This window comes from Ursus americanus, chromosome 7, assembly GCF_024610735.1.
Source record: "Ursus americanus isolate L20-20 chromosome 7, mUrsAme1.1.p, whole genome shotgun sequence".
NCBI classification, from domain to species: domain Eukaryota; kingdom Metazoa; phylum Chordata; class Mammalia; order Carnivora; family Ursidae; genus Ursus; species Ursus americanus.
In genome coordinates, this window is record NC_142133.1 from 52,602,843 (window position 1) to 52,624,448 (window position 21,606).

General features: G+C 43.5%; 1 protein-coding gene across 7 annotated transcripts in view; it reads right to left on the reverse strand.

Moving 5' to 3' along the window:
* Positions 1 to 9,562: 9,562 nt before the first annotated feature.
* Positions 9,563 to 21,606, reverse strand: part of MTA3 (metastasis associated 1 family member 3) — a 156,525-nt gene continuing 144,481 nt past the window's right edge. For 6 of the 7 annotated variants that reach the window (XM_087863703.1, XM_087863702.1, XM_087863700.1 and 3 more), the window contains one exon: positions 9,563 to 13,143. In XM_087863703.1, the coding sequence (XP_087719829.1) occupies positions 13,118 to 13,143 (26 nt within the window). In that variant the 3' untranslated portion in view covers positions 9,563 to 13,117. Of the gene's footprint in view, positions 13,144 to 13,931; positions 14,006 to 21,606 lie in introns of all 7 variants that reach the window. The other variant, XR_015725267.1, reaches the window with a different exon arrangement.

A 21,606-nucleotide genomic window follows, 5' to 3' on the forward strand; every position in this document is an offset into this window, starting at 1 on the left:
TGCCAGGAAGAAAGGCGTCAGCAGAAACCAGCCCTACCGGAACTTGATTTTGGATTTTGCTTCTTTCAGTTACTGGCATCTGTGGTTGCAACGGACAGCCCATAGCCATCTCCAGAATGGTCCAACACTATCTATCCCCCTGCCCAGACCAGACACTATCCAACTGGACTAATGGAGCTGAGTCAGGATCATGGCTATGCTCCAGGGAGGCCCTGGATGTCCTAGGGCATCCCAAATCTTTCTTGGAGTCTGAGGGAATTCCCAGAATCCTCCACATAAATCTCTCTTTGGGTAGAAGCCAGCCAGAAGCAATTTCTGCTACTTGCTACTCGAACACCACCAGCCATCCAGGTGTCCTTTATGGTGAATATCCAGGGGCTCTAACCACAGGTCTCAGGCAGCAGACCCACAGCAATAGAGTTGTGCTGAGCCTTGTCCCCCTGCCAAGTCAGTAATGGCAGAGAGGACGTCCTGGGCCTTGTGCTGAGCTGGGCCATCTAACAGGCCAGCCTAACAGCCGTCTGTGGCCAAGACAAGGATATTGGTCTTTGGTGGCCAAAACTGCTTCTCCATCACCTTTGCCAAAACACACCCCTGAGGGTAAGGAACTCAAAGTCCCCTGGGCTTCCATTTCACAGGTAAGTGAAGGACTCTGTCTAGACAGTAAGTTAGGCCTCTTCAGCGGAGGAAGGCTTGCCAGGTAGTGGGGAATCTGAATCACTCCAGAGTTTCCAGTAAATATTGTTTACTGTTGAGCTACATTCAAGAACTGGGACCAAGGGGCACCTGGGTGGCTCAGTTAGTTAAGCATCAGACTCTTGATTTTGGCTCTGGTCATGATCTCAGGGTCATGAGATCGAGCCCATGTCAGGCTCTGTGCTGGGCATGGAGCTTGCTTAAGATTCTCTCTCTCCCTGGGCGCCTGGGTGGTTTAGTTGTTAAGCGTCTGTCCTCGGCCCAGGGCGTGATCCCAGGGTCCTGGGATCGGGCCTCGCATTGGGCTCCAGGCTCAGCGGGAAGCCTGCTTCTCCCTCTCCCACTCCCCCTGCTGGTGTTCCGTCTGTCGCTGTGTCTCTGTCCAATAAATAAGCAAAATCTTAAAAAAGAAAAAAAAAAAGATTCTGTCTCTCCCTCTGCCCTTATGCTCATGCTCTCTCTTTCTCTCACACTCTAAAAAATAAATAAAAATTAAAAAATAACTGGACCAAGAAGGAGACCTGACTACTCTTCTCTAGGAAAAACCTAGTCATCAATTCTATGCCAACAGTACCTAGAATTTATAAGGTAGTCTTTGCAGGCTTCTTTGTCCCACTCTTGGGTCTTGTCAAACCTGTGCTTGGGGGCACCTGGGTGCTGCAGTCAGTTAAGCATCTGACTCTTGGTTTCGGGTCAGGTTGCGATCGATCTCAGGGTCCTGGGATTGCCCCACATTGAGCTCTGCACTCAATGTGCAGTCTGCTTAGGACTCTCTCTCTGCTCCTCCCCCCTGCACTCTCCCTAAAATAAATAAAGACATCTTTAAAAACAAACAAACCTGTGCTTGTATAGAAAGCAAAGGAAAGCCAAACCAGACACAGTGGAATTTGGAGTCTAAGTCAAAGAGAGAAAAAAAGAGCGGGAGGGTGGGAGGGGGGGAAGGGGGGGACTGAGGAAGAGAGGGAGGGATGGAGAAAGGGAAGGAGATAGATAGGAGATGGGTCATCCCTAGGAGAGCCGGCTTCCACTGATCTGCAGGAGGGATGAGGGAAGGTGATGAAAAAAGATATAATGATTTACAGAGGTCTTGTCCTTGTTGGTGAAAGACAATGAAGCATCTAGTTTGCTACTCTTCTGTTTCTGTATTTTGAACTCAGATCAGTTAAGAATTCATATACACTGAGAAGACAAGAGCTCATTGATATGAAATGTTCAAAAACTGAGTTTTTTCTGTGTATTCTTGACTTATAGCTGAAATTTTAGAATTGAAACGATAAGCCCTGTTTATATGTTTCTGTCTGAGTATGTAGTATTTTCTTACCTTCAGATTATCAAATTACTTAGATTATAAATCTCTATTTATAGAGATTCTGTTTGAGATTTATTTATCTTAGAGATGGAAGCTTATACAAATTGAACATTCCTAAAATTCCCCCAAATTAAGGAAATTGAAGCTCTAATACTTTCAATGTGGAAAAAATACACACTAACTCAAATGTTTTAAGAATTTAACATCACATAATTTATATAATTTTTTGTATGAGACTAATTTAATACTGTTTTAGCAAAAATAGCTATGTCTTCTGTGAGTTATCAGCATTAAGTATAATAGAAGTTTACATTTTATTCTATTTGGGTATGTTCTTCCTAAACTCCTACAGATTTACTGATCAAATAAGGTAGCACCACTTCTATTTAATGTAAGAATATGAAAAGTTTGCATTTAACCAAATTGAATCACTATTCTGATAAATTTCAGGAGTAATTATATTTTGCAGTGTGTCAACTAGAAGATAATGTCCAATACCTTTAGGTAACCTAAAATCTTGGACTAATTCTAAATTGGGTCCAGTAATTGATACTCATTTAATTCCTAAATCCTTTTTTAGTAAAATAAAATACGGAAACATTATTTCAAGCATAATTTTTAGCTCTTTATATGGTACTGAAGGCCCATATATATATATATATATATATATATATATATATATTTGGGCCTGTGTGTGTGTGTGTATATATATATATATATATAGCCTTAATATATATTAACATATATATTAATAGACCCAAATATATATATTTATAATATAAATGTAAAAATAAAATATTTTAGTATATAGTATATTATTATATATTTTATTATATTATATATTATATTATATAAATATAAAATATATTTATAATACAAAAATATATATTTGGGTCTATTAATAAACCTGTCCATTTTTGGCACCTTGAAAAGTTATAATGGATGTGTATGGATATAGAAAGTTGTACTTTTGCAGAAAGGAATTTTATTTGAGTGGTCAAAGTTAGCTAAGGATTGACGGGTTTATTTACATGATTTTCAAAAAACGTTTTAGTGTCAAATATTATACTGATGCCAAACTAGAATCTGGCTTTCTCTGTTAAAGTGACAAAATTTTCCTGGATTATCAGTCTTCTCTTAAGAAGGGTTTGGTTATAGGTTTTGTTTTTTGTTGTTTGTTTGTTTTTTACCTTCTGAGTTATCTGCTTAGAGGGCAAAGATTCTATGTCTTATCAGAATAATTTCTTATGGTTTAGGTTGACTTTATCATGTCCTTGATTATTGAAGTGAATAAAGTCCTCTCACTTTTAAAAGAGCTAAGATTCTTTACAATCATGTTTCCTTTTATGTTAACTTTAGCCATCTTTTCACCATCACTTTAGTTAAAGGTGTAGCCAAGGGGCACCTGGCTGGCTCAGTCAGAGGAGCATGCAACTCTGATCTCAGGGTCATGAGTCTGAGCCCCATGCTGGGTGTAGAGATTACTAAAAAAAAATTAATAAACAAACTTAAAAAGAAATGCGGTAGGCAAGTATTGTTTTTCAATAATCTGTCATCCTACCTTAAGTGCTCAAAACTCCTGACAGAAGCTTTTGATATTTTGTCTTCCCCAAATCAAATCCTCTCTTAAAAGATATTGCTAAGTGAAAGAATCACCAATCTGAAAAGGCTACATACTGTATGATTCCAACTAATGACATTCTAGAAAAGGCCAAACTATGGAGACAGTAAAAAGATCAGTGGCTGCCCAGGGGGCAGGGGAGGGGTGCCGGGGATGGAGAGTGGGGGAATGGATAGGCAGATCACAGAAGATTATTAGGGCAGTGTAAATACGCTGTGTGATACCATAATAATGGATACATATCATTTCTTTTATAAATACAAAAATAAAATCCTAAAGAGTATCTTTCACACCTAAAACTGTTTTTGAGATTTCCCAGAGGGCCCCTAGAAAATCACTTAGAATTTTTTGTTTATCTTTTTAATATTAGGTTTATCTGATAAGTTATAACTAATGAGCATCACAGGAAGTTGGTTAAATCAAGAGATGCTTTCATTTGGGTAAAATGTTATTGACAGAAAATCTTCAGAAATTTTATACTGCAGAAGAAGTTCTAGAGAATTGTCAGTGCCCTAGCTGTCCATAATATATTTCTATTTATCAGAGTCCTAGTGCTGTTTTGCTGAATATTAGACAAAAACAGGAAAGTGTTATCAATCATAATTTGTTGTTTTTAAAATGTTAACTTGGTTGCAACTTTACTTCTTTGACTTGAATCTAGCACGTTGGAGGCCAATGGCTTTTGGTGAGAGATTTATATCACTTATTCATGGGGTTTTATTAATACACAGGTATTTATGACCAAATCCAAATTTACAGACCCTCTTTCCTTGATATTCTTAACATATTCTTGGTGTCAAATAAAAGATCAAAAAAAAAAGATTTAGTGAGGAGAGATTTTATTTGAAGGATTACTACAAGGGCAACAGTAGAGGAGGCATGATTGCAAGAAGGGGTGAGGAACAGCACAGGAGACTATTGTAATGGAGAACCCCTAAGATCTGCATGTGTCACATGGGTTGGCAAAAAGAGTTTTTCTTTTATAGAAAAGAATGGGTGTGAGGAAGTGGGATGAAAGGGTGGCATGACAGGATGGTAAATCAGAGTTTCACCCTGAGGCCAGCCTATTCTCAGGAGGGTTTGTGTGTGGGCTCTGGCTGACGTGGGGGGGGGGGGGGCAAAGTCCAAGGGCCTGTGAGAAGGAGAGAATCTTAACCAAAATTTGGTTAAAAAGCATTTTATTGCCATTACTCAGTGGGGACAAAACAATTCAGCTAATCCTTTATGAGGCAAAGCTCAATGAACTCCCAAAAGGATAAACTCAAAGAAACCTACACTGAGGCATATTAGAAGCAAACTTTCAAAAGACAAAGGACAAAGAGAGCATCTTAAAAATCACAACAGACTAGCAAATCATCACATACAGGGGGTCCTCAATAAGAAAATAAGCAGATTTTTCATCAAAAACTTTGGAAGCCAGAAGGCAGTGGACCAGTATATTCAAAGTGCTAAAAGAAGACCCTGTCAATCAAGAACTTTGTATATGGCAACTGTCCTTCAAAGTGAGGGAGAAATTAAGACATTCCCAGTTAAACAAAAATTGAGAGGGAGTTTGTGACCCCAAGACCTGCCTGGCAAGACATGATGAAGGGAGTTCCACAAGTTGAAATCAAAGGACAGTAACTCAGCTCCGCTTAGCATGAAGTCTACTTGTCCCTCTCCCTCTGCTTCTTCCTTGCTTGTGTGTGCACTCTTTCTCTCTCTAAAATAAATAAATAAATAAATAAATAAATAACATCTTAAAAACAAACACACAAAGTCCACATGTAGAAGTAAAGATCCCAATAAAGGTAAATACATGGGTACTTATTACATGGGTAGTTTTTTAAAACAATATTTTATTTATTTGTCAGAGAGAGAGAGCGCACGTGCACAAGTGGGGGTAGGGGCAGAGGAAGAAGCAGGCTCCTCACTGAGGAAAGAGCCTGATGTGGGACTCGATCCCAGGACCCTAGGATCATGACCTGAGTCAAAGGCAGATGCTTAACCGACTGAGCCACCCAGGCATCCCAAAGTTAGTATTATTGTAACAATCATTTGTAACTGTACTTTTGTTTGCTTTCTACATGATCAAAGAGACTAATACATTGAAAGAAAAACAATTAATAGTATAAAAGCTAATATTACTGTAACTTTGGTTTCTAACTCCAAATCTTTTTTTCTACATAATTTAAGAAACTAATGTGCTTAAAAGAATCATTAGTTTATGTTTTGGGGCACACAATATATAAAAATGTAATTTTGTAACACTGACGACCAAAAGGGGTAGGGGCAGAGCTATAAAGGAACAGACTTTTTGTATGTTATTGAAGTTAAGCTGGTATAAATTCAAATTACAGTTATAACTGTAGCATGTTCAGTGCAATCCCCATGGTAACCACAAAGAAAATAGCTATAGAATATACACAAACAGAAATTAAATACTTCACTACCAAAAAATCAACTAAACACAAAAGAAGACAGTAACGGAGGAATAAGAAACATAAAAGCTATAATGCATATAGAAAACAAATAGCACAATGACAGAAGTAAGTACCCCCCCAACAGTAATTACTTTAAACGTAAATGGATTAAACTCACCAATCAAAAGATAGAGATTGGCAGAATGGATAAAAACACGATCCAACTACATGCTATCTACAAGAGACTCACTTGAGATCCAAAGACACAAACAGGTTCAAAGAGAAAAGATGGAAAAAGATATTCCATGCAAATAGTAACCAAAAGAGAGCAGGGGTGGCTGTACTAGTATCAGACAGCAATAGCCTTTTAAATAAAAGAAGTGTACAAAGAAGGATGTTAAATATTGGTAAAAGGTTCTGTACCATAAGATGATGTAACAATTATAATCACTCATGTACTTAATGACAGACCATCACAACATATAAAGCAGAACCTGACAGAATTGAAGGGAGGGATAGATCGTTCTACAACAGCAAAGGCTTCAATACCCCACTCTCAATAGTGGATAGAACCATAACACAGAGACAAGTAAGGAAACAGAGGACTTAACACAATAAACCAACTAGATCTAGCCGACATGTACGAACACTCTACCCAACAACAATAGGATATACGTTCTTCTCAAGTGTACATGGAACATTTTCCAGGATGGATCATATGTCGGGCCATAACTTAAGTCTCAACAGATTTAAAAAGATAGATATTGTATGAAGTATCTTCATCCACAACAGGATGAAGTTAGAAATCAATCACAAAAGCGCCCGGGTGGCTCAGTCGGGTTAAGTGACTGAGTCTTGATTTTGGCTCAGGTCATGCGTCCTGGGATTGAGCCCCCCATCTGGCTCCACGCTCAGCACTGCTTGTCTCTGAGTCTGCTTGTCTCTCTCCCTCTGCTCCTCTTCTCACATGTACTCACTCACATTCTCTCCCTCTCAAAGAAATAAATAAAATCTTAAAAAAAAAAAAAGAAATCAATAACAAAAACAAAACTGGAAAATTGATAAACCTGTGAAAATGTAACAATACAGTTTTAAAAAACCAACGGATCAAAGAAGAAATCATAAGATAAATAAGAAAATACTTAGAGATGAATGAAAACAATTAAAAATAAAAATAGAACTACCATATGATCCAGCAATTCCACTTCTGGGTATATATTCAAAGGAAACAATAACACTCTCAGGAAAAATATCTGCACCCCCATGTTCGCTGCAGCATTATTTACAACATCTAAGACATGGAAACAACCTAGTGTCTACTGAGAGATGAATGGATAAAGAAAACATGGGGTGTGTGCACACGCACGCACACATGCACATACACACACAGGAATATTCAGTCATAAAAAAGAAGGAAATGTTGCCATTTGTGAGAACATGGATGGACCTTGAGGGCGTTATGCTAACTGAAATAAATCAGACAGAGAAAGACAATTACTGTACAATCTCACATATGGAATCTAAAAACAAAACAAAACAAAAACAAAAAACCCAAAACCAACCAAACTCATAGATACAGAGAACAGATTAGTTGTTGCCAGAGGAGAGGTAGGGAGTGAGAGGATGGGTGAGGTTGGTCAAAAGGTACAAACTTCCAGTGATAGAGAAACAAGGCCTGGGGATGTTATTTGTAGCTTGGTGACTATACTTAAATACTGTATTATGTATATTGAAAGTTACTAAGAGAGTAAGTCTTAAAAGTTCCCATAAAGGAAAAAAACAACAACGTAATCAGGTATGGTGTTGGCTATTAACTAAACTTATGGCGGTAATCATTTTGCCAAATGTACATGTATCATAAGATTATGTTGTATACCTAAAACTAATACAATGCTATATATCAATTATGTCTCAATTAAAAAAAGAAAAAAATAAAGAAAACTTAGCAAAGAAAACAAAACACCTCACAGTAAGGAGGAGCCTCCCTCTCTCCGCATTGTCCTGCGAGCGCGGTGGGGATCCCAGACCTGCGTCTCATCTAGCAGTAACAAAGCAGCTCCCCTTTTTCCTGCCAGAAAAGTCTCACACAAGGCCTGCTAACACAATATTTAAATAAGATCCAGAGTTTCGCAGATAATACTCAAGGTGTCTAGGTTTCAATCAAAAGCATTCAATGAACATACCAAGAACCAGCAAATTCTCGGCTTGAAGGAGAAAAGACAATCAACAGATTATCAACATTGCGATGTCACAGACATTAGAATTCTCTAAAAGGATTTTAAGGCAATCATCATAAAAACACTTTAGGGAGCAATTGTGAACACACTTGAGACGAATGAAAAAGAAAATTTCTCAGCGAGGGCCTCTGTGTTCCGTCTTGAGGTGTTCCCCTACTTCCACAAAACCTTCCCTGACCGTGAGTCCGGCCTTACTGAGCCCTCTATGCCGGAATTCCTGCCAGAACAGACGCTGCTTTAATTACAAGGCTCCTGGTCTCCGGTAACCTTGCATGTGTATGTCTTGCTTCTGTAGTGAAACTCTGGAAGGAAACTCAGTGTCTCTCTCTCTCTTATTTTTATTTATTTATTTATTTTTAGAGAGAGAGAGAGACAGAATGCGCACAAGCAGGGAGGGGGAGAAGCAGAGGGAGAGGGAGAAAGAGACTCTCAAGCAGCCTCAATGCCTTAGCGTGGAGCCTGACGCGGGGCTCAATCCCATGACCGTGAGATCACGACTAGGGTCAAAATCAAGAATCAGACGCTCGACCAAGTGAGCCACCCAGGCGCCGCCCCCCTCTCTCTTTGAAAAACTTCTCTCCCAAATCCCAGCAAACAAGGGTCTCAAGCAGGCGTACTTCACTGACAGGGGCTGAAGGGTCCAAGATAACCTACACAGCACCCGAGGCAGAGTCTACACTGCAGTAAAACAGATGGGAAGCAGTACAATGCACAACAGCGCATCATTTCTATCAAGCAGCTTTCAACACTCAGGGCACCCAGGAAACAGTGGAGAATGCCAGGCACTCGGATCAGGCTCCCTCTCCCTTTAAGAAAACTCAGAAGTATCTTTTCTACTTACAGGCCCGAGGAGAAGGTGCTGGACTTCCATCTGTGTGACGTGCAGCTCCTGGGTCCGCTTCACCTGCTCGGGAGCCTCGTTCTCACATGGGGCCCAGCACTGGGCCCGGCAGTGCAAGAGTGGTTGATGGGGAAGGGTTGCTCCTCCTGCCTCCGGGCCAAGGGGACACGAGGGCCCAAGGCCACCTCCCTCCTGGAGTGACCTAGCTTCAGGAAACCTCCATGTCCTCAGGATGTAGCTTATGGGAGCGCAGAAGAAAACGCAGACCCTGGGGCTAGGTCTCTGGGCATCTGAGTGTGGCTGGGAAAGATCAGCCTCACCGGCCTGGCCTGTGAGCTACTCAGGGGGCCAGGGGACCCAAGACGAGGAGCACCTGATGCTGGGGGCTAGGGCGAGCACACACTGAGCCTTACAGCAGAGCCACCATCCCGGCAAAGGACAGCATAAAACCAGACATGATCTCCAGAAATTTATTGGAAACACAATACAAATTGATTAGTAGATGGCATCTACTTACAGACAGTCCACACTAACATCACGCTCTGAATGGATTATCCTGGGGAAACACTCATGACCACGGACGCATGGTCTGGGCTAGTGTTCTCTGGCAGGACAACTCGGAAATTGGGGGCAGAGGAATGGAGGGGAGGGATGGACAGAAAACTGGGACATGGCTTTCCTGAGGGGAATGGTGAGGTGGGGCTGCTAAATGGGTAAATTCCCCCAAAGGAAAACAGGGACAATCTTTGAGAATAAAGGCTTTACCCCCCTCCCTTCCAAACACATTTCCTTTCTAGGTGAGTGAGTCTACAAAACGCCCACGGGGGCAGCTCCTGCGTCTACCCTCACTGGGATAGCACGGGGGCATAAACGCCAGGCTGGACGTGACACCGGGCACACCCAGCCTGCCTGCCTGCCCTCAGACCCGCTCCTCTATCTGCACACCCCCCCCCCCAGCAGTGGGGGCTGACCACTGCAGCGTGCTTGTCCCTGGAACCCCCCCTCCAGCTGGGTCACCTGAAGAGCCCATAGGGCACGAGGAAAGGAGAAGCCAGGCTATTTCTCCCCACCCCTGCCCAGGGCGGCGGTGTTTCCGGCAGCAACCAGGCCTGCTCGAGGCTCCAGCTCCCACCAGAGAGGACTTTTGTGGTCCCCAGTTCCTCCCAGTGGCCCTGGTCCCCACGCTCTGGTCACGTGGCCTCTCCCCTGTGTCCCCCCAGCCTCTGGGGGTGGCCGTTTCCTGTTGTTGTTCCCCACCTCTGAGTTTGGCCTCTTCTTGTTTCTGTGTTCAGTAATTCTCAGGATTACAACCCCTGTTTTAAATATTTGGAGTGGCTTCTGTGTCGCTGGCTGGATGCTGACTGATAGAAACTGGGCTGTGGGCAAATAGAGCTGTGGGAGGTGGGCTAAAAACCAGTCCGTGCTCCTCTTTTGCATTATCTCTAGGGGTGCACAGGTGGTTAGGCAGAGTGGGGAGATGGCTTGTGAGCTTCTGTGTGCATGTCCAAGGGAGCACAGACCAGGCTCGACACGGTGCCACCGGGCGCATCTGCCGTGGGCCGTGCAGACAGACCCCGCGTGTCTACCCCACAAGCTCACTGCACCATGGTGACATGCCCCCACACAATGGAGACACTGTGGCCCCAACAGTGTCTGAGGGAAACCCTCTCAGCACCAACTTCTCAGAACGGCCAAGGCAAATGTTAGAGGCTCCTTGGTGTTTTTTCTCTATTCCCTTGAGTGTTCAATCAGAATGCCGGGGAACTTTCCAGAAATGAGGCGGGAACATAAAGATCTTAGTCAACATCCTCTTTGTAGGAGGATGGGGCTGCAGAACCAGGCGTTCTTACTACAAGGTGAAGTAACAGCTTTCTTGGTACATGTGGCTCAAAACGAGATGCGCTTTCACCAAAGCTAAATGTGAACTACAACTAGGGTGGGGGCTCCCTCTTCTCCCTGCAGACCGGGCTTGGCCTCAGTCTCCAAATCTCCTGGACCTGGGTGAGGAGGGCCTCTCCCAAGACGCAGGGAGAGTGAAGCTTGGCAGCAGAGTCACAGAAGTAGACTTTTCTCTAATCAACAGGCACATTTCACACGGGTCAGGAGAGGAGCGTGGAAGGGCAGGGAGCCATTGCACCTCCTGTGTCCATGTGCGACAATAAGTCCAGGGCAGGACACAGAGACAGCTTTTCCCTGTCTTTCTTTAGAGAGAACACACCATGTGGTGTGTGATGCAGTGAGCCAGTTGCCTCCTCTCCCTGTTTTCAGAGGGGGACTTCTCTCTGGGGAACCCCGAGGGTGACGCCTGTCACCTCCACCCCACTCATTGGGCACCTCTCATACAGGCCCACCGTCGGGGCCCCAAGCAAGACCCAGAACAGCTCCAAGAGTTGGCAGTGGTGAGAACATCCCCAGGTCACCCTCGCAAAAGCCAAAGATGAGAAGCAACGCCTTAGAAGAGAAGCCACACTGGCTGCAAAACTAGAGAAGGAAAAGGCAGCTTGAACTCTGGGCATCGCCATCAGCCATCACCCATCATGTTCTCTTTGCTGAGCTGAACCCAGCCTCTGAGGATCTGGGCATCTACGGTGTCATTGTCATTTTAATGATACCTCACTCTACTTGGGGGGCAGGGGAGTGTCAACTCAACCGTAGTCATTCTGTCCTGCAACAACCTGGCTGTTTGGCCACCCAGCTGCAGACCCCAGGGACAGCTTGAAGGCCAGACTCCAGTTTTCTTTCACGGTGCTGTGAGCCTGTGCCCTGCAGCCTATTCCTGCAAATGGAGGACAGGGGAGTGGCCAGACTCATATCTGCTCGGGGGAGTCGTGGGGCACTAAGTTATTCCTACCCCTGCAGCTGTGTGCACAGAACTGCAGAATGGCCAGCCTGTGGGGCCAGCAAGGACTGGTGCTGAGGGCAGACAGGAAGAGCCCAAGCCAGTGAAAACTGGGTCACAGGCACATCTCCTGGGGCCTAGGCACGTGTTCACAGAAATGTCTGGGCTGGAAGCGGGAGGGGGCTCGTGGTGTCGTATATACACACTCACCTGCAAACACACTTCTCTCATTTCACCCTCCTAGACCAAACAGATTCCGTCTGTTTAAAATAAACCTGGGTGATTTGTGACTCGCTGAAGGACCAACCTGGCTACAGTTGCTCGGCGGCTGGTTTGGCTGTCAGGGAATACGGCAGGACGCGAATGGCTTGTCACAGTGATACACACGCTCAGCTCGGTTTCAACACCTGCTTTTGCTGGAGCTGTCTGGGACCAGGCAGAACCAAGTAGAACACCAGCCTCTCTCCAACAATAAAATACAGATGATATGAAGAATTCACAGACTTACCGAAGAAGATTTTCTTATTTTTTTGTCAGAATCTCATAATTCTGTATCTAGGAGGGGTAGAGAAGGGGGAGCCAAATATAGGATGCTGGGGTGAGAGAAAAACTTCCCCATTAAAAAAAAATAAAGATGAAGCCTAGTGAGAAAAAGCCAAGTGACAATAACGGCAGGGATGGGGCAATATCATGAACTGCATAAACACTGGCACTTTTCTTAAGAAAAATCCATTCAGAAAGCTGCCATGTCCCTCCTGTAGACCATCATGGCGCCGACAACAGGGCTGAGCTGACGCATGCAGGGCAGCAGCAGCTCTGAGCTCTCAGCAGCTCCGCTGCCTGAGGAGCCGCGGTGCCTGGGAGCGGAGTGCTGAAGAAGGAAGAGGCTGAGGGGCTCCCTTGTCCCCTCAATTTTCAGGCAGGTCCCGCTGTGGGACAGTGAGGTCTCTGAGGGGAAAGCGAGGTGACACTGATTCACACGTGGAGACGCGGCTTTGGGGACGTGCACTCCTACAGTTTCTTCCCCTGCCCCACCAAGTCTCCAGGGGGCACATGTGTAGGTCTCCCACTGAAATGTACTGGAAATGGGGCTGCCTCCTTCCCAGGCACGACTGTGAATATCAGCAGGACGGTGTAGCGAGTCTTGGCTTATAGTATGAAATAGGGATAGCTCAGTCCGACACGCAGCATGTGAGTTCTGGGGAAGGAGAGAAATGGGGGGTCAATGTTAAAGCAGTTCTGACAGAGGGGGCAAGGTGAGATCAAGGACAGAGACAGCCCTCCCACCCACAATGTCACAAACATCAAGGAAAGGCAGTCAGGCATTAATTCAAATAAAAGCTCACAGGGTAGTTTAAGGTTGGACCAAAGGGAAGTCTTATTGAGGCCAAGAAAATATGTGAACGACATGAAGTATCTTAAAAGCTAGGTTTTGGGTGGGCAGGTGTGGTGGTCACTGCCAAGGCGTACGGCATACCAGGCAGGTGCCAATACGCTTATCAAACCTACATCACGGGCCATCTCTGACCAGATACTAAGGAATGGGGAGCACAACTGGCCTGGAGGAGACACAGCGTGATCTCAGGTAACCATAATTAATCACAGTGATGTGGGCACTCAGAGGCTAGGCACACATTTTCCTGCAGGAGGGAATGAATCTCAAACACCCACTGTGTCATAGTGGCCCTCATTCCCACCCCACATCCTCCCCCCCCAAAACCTTCAACTCTTCTTCCCAGAGTTGGTCATCTAGAGACTCGCAATAGAAATAAGTAAATGAAAAGCAGAAGTGGCCTGCAAAGCGTATCATTACCATCTCGTATTACTCACTAGGTTGTGAAACCTTTCGCTTGGTGATGAGGAAAGTGGCTAGAGGGGAAGTGGGGGTTGTTTGCTGAGATGGGACCAGGTGCCCCGGCCAAGGGAGTGCTCGGACATTCTCTCCCATCACTCTCTGCAACCAGGAGAGGACACAGGGATGCTCACCTTCACAGCCTCCCGCCATCCTGAGGAAGGTCTGCAGGATGGAACAGAGCTGGGCCTTCACTTCATGAGCCTTTCTAGAATAGGGGAGATATATGCACACAGCCTGGTATTTGATAGGGCTCTGCAAATACGTGTTAAATAAAAACCCAGATAATTCAGTTTTGGACTCAGGCTAACCTTTGCTTCATTGAACCTACTGCGGGTTATGTAACACATCGTTTAACAACTTTCACCTGAACCTTGTGAGCATCAGAAGGGTTAGGAACTGGCTCAAGGTCACACAGTGAGTAAGTTGAGGATTTGAACCCAGATCTTCTTAATTCAGGCCAAGATTTCCCTACTACACCAAGCTGCCCCATTCTCCATCCATCCCCGTAAGAGCATACTGTCCTCATTGGTGTCTAAGTGAAGGGTTATGTATGTGTCAGAATCTCTAGGATTTCTTAGAAGGCTCTCTCTCTCTCTCTCTTTTTTTTTTTTCAAGGGTGGGGGGGATGCTCTGTTTTTGTCCAACCCCTGTGGAATTAAGCCATCTGCAATAAGAGCCACTTGTAACAGTTTCCCAAGTTTCTGATCTGTTTTGGTAAAGTGTGCTTCCTTTTATTTGTACAAAACTTACCTGCTTCCATTTCAAACGCAACCCCCTAGCATCCAGGTTGACACCCGCCTTCTTCACACTGGCCGTGGTTTTAAGTTGAGACAAGTCACCTCTCTGCATTCCTGGCTGAAGAATCCCAGTGCTTACCATCTGTCCTTGTGAGGCTATCACTAAACCATGCATTTATCCCCCCTGCTCGGAGCTTCCTCAGCCCCACCATGTTTCCTTGAAGCAAGGAACAAGCACCACATGCAGGGCTCAGATGCCGAGGCCCCAGCACAGCAGAGAGCCCCAGGAGGAGATGTCCGTGACCTTGGACATTCTGCACTCTAGCTAACTAATGCAATGAAAGCCACCTTCTTGTATCCACCTGCTGGATTCTGAGTTCTCCCTTCTGAAACCCAGAGGAGAAACCACCATCAGAATTTTGGAGGCTGGAAAGCAGATACTCGAGTGATAACAGACTACACGCTCAAGAAAGGCAAACCCGAAGCTGGCAGTGAGGAAAGCCAAGAACCCAATTTGTCCAAAGGGTCTTCAAATGGCTCAGGAACTAACACCAGAGACCTCTGGCAGTGGAGAAGGGAGACTGAATCATGGAGATTAGCTGAACACTGTTTGAGAAGCAGGTAGACCCCTAGAAGCCCTCCTGACTCCATACTCCTAGGCGATTGCCTGCCTCCCACAAGTCTGAATGTATGTCCTCTGAAGAGGACCCAAAAGAGGGTCTCAGTCCTAGGGGACACCAGGCAACAAGCACATCTGAGGGTAGGACTGGCTCTCCAAAATTGAGGAATCAAGTGAACATATGCCTAATGGATGGTGAGACCTCCAGTGTTCTTCCCATTTAGCTCCCAGAAAGCATGCCACTAAACCTTAAATTCTGGGGGAAGAGACTGGTCTATGGTCTGCTGTTTGTGTCTCCACAGAATTCCTATCTTAAAATCCTAAAGCCCAATGTGATGGTATTGGGAGGGGAGACCTTTGGGAAGTGAGTAGGTCATGAGGGTGTAAAGAGACCCCACAGAGCTCCCTAGCCCCTTCCACCACGTGAGGACACAGAGAGAAGTCAGCAGTCTGAAACCTGGAAGAGGGCTTTCACCAGAACCCAACTACACCAGCACCCTCATCTTGGACTTCCCAGCCTCTAGAACTGTGAGAAACAAATCTCTGTTGTTTATAAGTGATCCATCTGCAGCATTCTGTTATAGCAGCCTGAATGGACGACGAAAGATGGGAAGAATCTTCTCTGGGAAATGTGACCAGCCTATGAGAACAGATCTGGAAATAGTGGCATTTGGGCCACCTAACAAACAGCCCAGCCTGATCGCCATACCATGAAGTGCATTACAGGCTCCACCCACAAGCAGGGCAGAATTTTCAATCTGATTAGAGTCTCCTACTCTTAAACATTAGTAGACAACCACAGGTCACCAGGGAGAAACCTCCAACATAAATGTCAGAGACCAAAACAAAGAACAAAGAGAAGAATTAAAATTCTTCTATTCAAAGAGAAGAAAACTTAAAAAACAGAAAACACTATCATTAGTATCTCCAGAAGAGTAAGAAAAGATACAGTATCCCTGAAACACAAACAGTATGCTATTGAAAAAAATAAATAAATAAAATTGAGGGGCACCTGGCTGGCTCAGTTGGAGGAGCATATGACCCTTGACTGAAGGTCATGAGTTCAAGCCCCATGTTGGATGTAGAAATTACATAAATAAATAAACAAAAACAAACTTAGAAAATTTTTTTTTAAATTAAGAGAACCAAGGGGAGTTGGCAGAGAGCCTATAGAAAGATTGAAGAGTTCTGCATTCTATAATGGTGGGCTAATTTATATTGGGCTAACTCTCCAGCCAGTAACAATAATAAACTCTAGATAAAATATATAAAAGAAACAACTGCTTGAAGATTCTGGAGAGCAACCAAAAATCAGGCAAAAAATGGAGGGATATGATACTTGAAAAAAAGGTGAGATTCGATGACATCCACCCCTAACTGGCTTTTCCTTTGTGGGCACTTCCATGCAGTACAAAACGAATATGGCTCAAGCAGAAAACTGCAGTCTAGCTGGGCTGAGGAATCAGGGGGAGCCCAGAATTTGAGGCTGCCAATATAGCTGGAAATATAGGAGGAGATCCTGGAAAGTAAGAGGACAGGGAAAGGGAAGCTGCCAAATCTATATATACACTCCTCTCAAATCACTGGTTGATTCTGGAACTATGCATTTATGAGGTGGGACTCCAAGGAGCCCAGTGGGAAACATCAGCTGAATAGCTAAAAAAGGCTAAGCAGCAATCTTAGCAGCTGTCTACTGCTGGGAAGACAGATTATGGAGTTTCAGTTCCGCCAAGTAGGAGGGATTGGGTAAACAACTTGGTCTTTCCATTGAAATCTCACGGGACTAAGAGCAAAACTGAAATAAACCAGACCTATTAAAGTTTTAAAACAAGCCCCCACAAAATCAAGGTGACCTCCCAATTTAATTGCTTGCTAGAACAAAATGCAACAGTCTGCAAAGGAAAATAACAGAATCCAGAGTCCCTAAAACTTATCATCCACATTGACCAGTATTCATTAAAAATTGACAGACTGAGGGGCACGTGGGTGGCTCGGTGGGTTAAGCGTCTGACTCTTGATCTCAGTTCAGGTCTTGATCTCAGGGTTGTGAGTTTAAGCCCTACGCTGGGCATGGAGCCCACTTAAAAAAAGAATTAACAGACTGAGTAACCCATCCAAAGAAAAAAGTCGGTAGAAAATGACTAATGGATGATTCAAATGTTAGAATTTGTGGGTACGGATATAAAATATTCACTATAAGTTTGTTAAAGAATCTACGAAAAAGATGAATATAATGGGTAACAAGATGGTATATTTTAGGAGAAATATAAAAGAACTAAATGGAAATCTAAAACTGAAAAAAACAAAATCTGAAATGAACAGTTTGTTAGATGAGATTAATAGCAAATTTAATATTGCAGAAGAGAGGCCCTGCCTGGCTCAGTCAGTAGAGCATGCAACTCTTGATCTTGAGGTCATGAGTTCCAGCTGCATGTTGGGCATAGAGTTTACTTAAAAAAATACTGCAGAAGAAAGAATCGATGAACTTGAAGATGTCTAAAAGTTATTCAAACTGACAAAGCATACACACTACGTGAGTCCATTTATCTAAAATTCTAGAAAATGCAAACTAATCTGTGGTGATAAAAAGTGGATCAGTGGTTACCTGAGATGAGGCAGGGGAGATGGAGTGGGTGGGAGGGTAGATTATAAAGGGGTACAAGAAAATTTTTGAGGGTGATGGATAAGTTTATTAAGTAGATAACGGATGGGTAAGTGATTATGGTGGTTTCCTGGTACATACATACGTTAAACTTAACAACTTGTATATTTTAAGTATGTTTTAGTTGAGGGGTGCCCGGGTGCCTCAGTTGGTTAAGTGTTCAACTCATGATTTCAGCTCAGGTCATGATCTCATGGGCTGTGAGATCCAGCCCCATGTCAGGCTCCACACTCAGAGGGGAGTCTGTTTGGGATTCTCTGTCTTTCCCTCTCCCTCTGCCTCTCCCCCTACTTGCATGCACATGTGCTCTCTCTCTCTCTCTCTCAAATAAATAAATAAATAAATAAATAAATAAATAAATAAATAAAATCTTTTTTAAAAATAAGAAATACATGTAGTTGAATGTCAATTATGCTCAATAAAGCTGTTTAAAAAAGAAATGATAATGGAAAATAGCTTTATAGGGTTTTTAAAAAAATCTGCTGGAATAACAGGTGCTGGGTTTAGAGATACTATGTAAGAATCATTCTGAGTTCAATAAAACTAGAAAAAATCACTTAAAAATAACCCTAAAAAGAACAGGAGAAAAAAGAAAACTGGTGTGATCATGTTAATATCAGGCAAAACAGACTTTAAGCCAAGGAGTATTAACAGAGCTAAACAGAATCATTTCACAGTGCTAAAAAGGTAAAAAAGACATAAAAATTGTAATTATATGTATAACCAATAACCGAATTTCAAAAAACTGAGGGAAAAATTGACAGAATAAAGGGAGAAATAGACAAATCTGGTTGGAATATAAAGTTGAGAGTTTCCCAGAAAAGAGAGCAAAAAGATGCAGAGGAAGAAAACTGGAGAGAAAAAAGAAAATCGGAGGACCAGTGCAGGAGGTCCAATGTCCAATATCTTGACCCTTTCTTCTGCTGTCTGATTCCAGATGCCTAAAATGTGGTCAGCCCTGTTTCCCCAGGACTCACTCTTGGCCTTGCTCCCTGGCTGCCCTGGGGAGGGGCTCCCGTAGGTACTCAGCGAAGCTGCAATCAGACTGTCATGGAAACAGTCTTCTCAGATTATCCTCTTCAGGCACCTCCATTTAACAAAGTTGCCTTCAAGCTTGCTCCTCAGTTTTACATTAATTACTTTTTGCATTCATTTATATGTAAATAATTGTTGATAAAAATAAATATTTGGTTACGGGAGGAAAATGCATAGATTAAAACTCAGATGTTTTCTGAGCTTAGAGAGTACTCAGTCATCTGGAAGGAAAAACAGGAAACAGGAAAAGAAAATAATAATGAGCAAGGTTGGGAAGCTTAAAATGAACCCAGTGGGGGGGTCCCCGAATCAACTAGACTGCGACAAATCTTTCTATTTCCATTGCCCTGGGGGGCCTCCAGATTCAGAACACTTCTCCTCACTTCCATACTGGGACCCAAAGACACTGCTCAGGAGGATACCTAAATCAGTTGGTTTGGTTTCTGGATTGGTCTTTACCTCCCCGGGGCATCACGATCTACTACTGATATCCCAGTGGCTTTCTCAGACATATGTGCCAGCTCTTTGGATCGATGCGTCACACTTCAATGGAAGAGTTGTTTCTCAGGGATTTTATCCCCTTCCTCTGCTGTCTTCCTCGCTCTCCTTTCCCAAGCATCTACCCTTCCCCACAAAAAGCCCAGGACCTAGCTCTCACGTTAGAGGTTCACTTTCTCAGAGATTCACCCTCCACATGTCACTGAGAATGGGAATACATTGGGAGAGGTTGGCTAAAAAGGTTTCCTCTAATGTCCCTTGCAGGTAAACAGAGACAGTTTAGTGAGGAGGACCCTTGAGCAACTACCATGGACTTCTGTCACTCTTTTATTGCTCAGAGGGTGTCATGTGTAGACCTCTTATAGGCTCACACACTAGTATATCCCTCAGGAACAGGATAAAAGTATTCTCTGGGAGCAACTGATATTAGCAAACCCAGGAATGGTCTCAGGTGTGGCCGATTTGGCATCCTTCCAGAATATTCCAAAACACCAAGTTGTTAATTACTCATGCCTAATGCATTTGGGTCTGTTTTTCTCTACAACATCACCCTCCTACGGCTTCACAGTATGAGCGAACGTCCAGTGCCCTCCACATAATGCTTCAACAGTCCTGAAACTCTCTAGATATACTAGGTACTCTGCTATAATTCACATTCAATAAACCCTGGGGCCATAATGACCCATTAGAAAATACTGGGGGAAAAAAAAAGAAAATTCAAAGGCACTTTTATCTATGAAACCGGGTTGTAACATTACATCCTGAGACAAGATCAGAGGCGAGTCTGGGAGCACTTGATGTTCTTCCACAAACAATATTTTGGAAGATTAAAAAAAAAAAAACTGTAGTCTTTTGAAAGGATATAAAAATGTTGACAGAAGGCGGCCTGGGCCCAAGCATGCCTCGGAATGCCATCAGCTGTTGCTGGCAGTCTATTTTTATTGGGATTTGTGAAGACAGCAGATGCATTCCCAGAGCTCTCTCACTGGTACAATGGACCTCATCACCACCCATTTCTCAGAGTTGGGATGCAAACAGTTGGAGCTGTTGAATCACTGATTCAGAAACAAGTCATCCAAAGGACAGTCTTCACACCCCAGATCATAATATTGTACTCGGAGGCATCCACATTGGATACCCTCTTCATGGGGGACTCAGAAAAATGATATTACTCAATGTGGAAAACAAATAAGGAAAAAAAATTAGATCTACAGTGTATTCATACACCCCAGGGGAAATAAGCCAGAAGAAAGCAGATTAAAAAGGAGTTTACCGTACAATTCATCAATTTCCTTGGCTCAGGTGTCCTGACTCTGTCCCACTGAAAACTCACCTCTCTCCTGAGCCCATTGCTTTGGTTTTCCTGACACTGAATTCTGCTTCAGTAGTACCCCTGGGACAAAAGCTGCATCATCTCAGAGAAAGATGAAAAGAGCACACCTCCGATTGATGTTCCCTCGGTCGTATGACTACAAGACAGAAGTTGCTCTCTAGGGTCCCCATTTGATAAAGGCAGAGACATAGCAGGTGATCACCCTGTCCCTGGGCACCTGGGCCGCGGGAAGGAAGACCTGATGACTGGGTCGGGGAGGGCATTTTTTTAAGGGGTCAGGATGGGAGATGCCTGAACAGCCCATCTGCCCCTCTCCTCTCCTCTGAAAAAGATGCCACTGTCTCAGGATGATAAGGTTCCATCCCCTCGGTGGTAGGGTATTTAATTGCAGGAGCCTCCAGGGACCTAAATGAGCCCTCTTTATCAAACTAATTTCCTGTCTTCAATACTCCTTTAAATAACTTAATCAAAGGCAATGTCTCTTTATAGATACTGGGCCCTTCTAATGTGCAAATACGCTTTGGAACCTACCCATTTACTTTCAAGCAAATCCATGAGTCGGTTTTTGAAAATCGTATTTTTGGGTAAGAAATAAATGTAGTTATAAGAAAAGTGTTGACATTTTATTTACATACAGTCCACATATGACTACAAAAACTTTGGTTGATATCTTAACAATTTTCAAAACAGAACTTTAGTAATAGCTCTTCTTTAAAGGGTAGGGGACAATAGAATCTTAGCACTTACTGAATACCTACCATGAGTCAGAGTCAATGCTGGGTATACCGTATTATTTAATTTAAACACATTTCAACTTTAGGTGATTCTGTAAATTCTCTCTTATTTCTTTTTTCTCCCCTCTCTCGGACACTAATATAGTTCTTAGGCTCTCCATTCCAGAAAAAGTAGGGGGTGTGATATG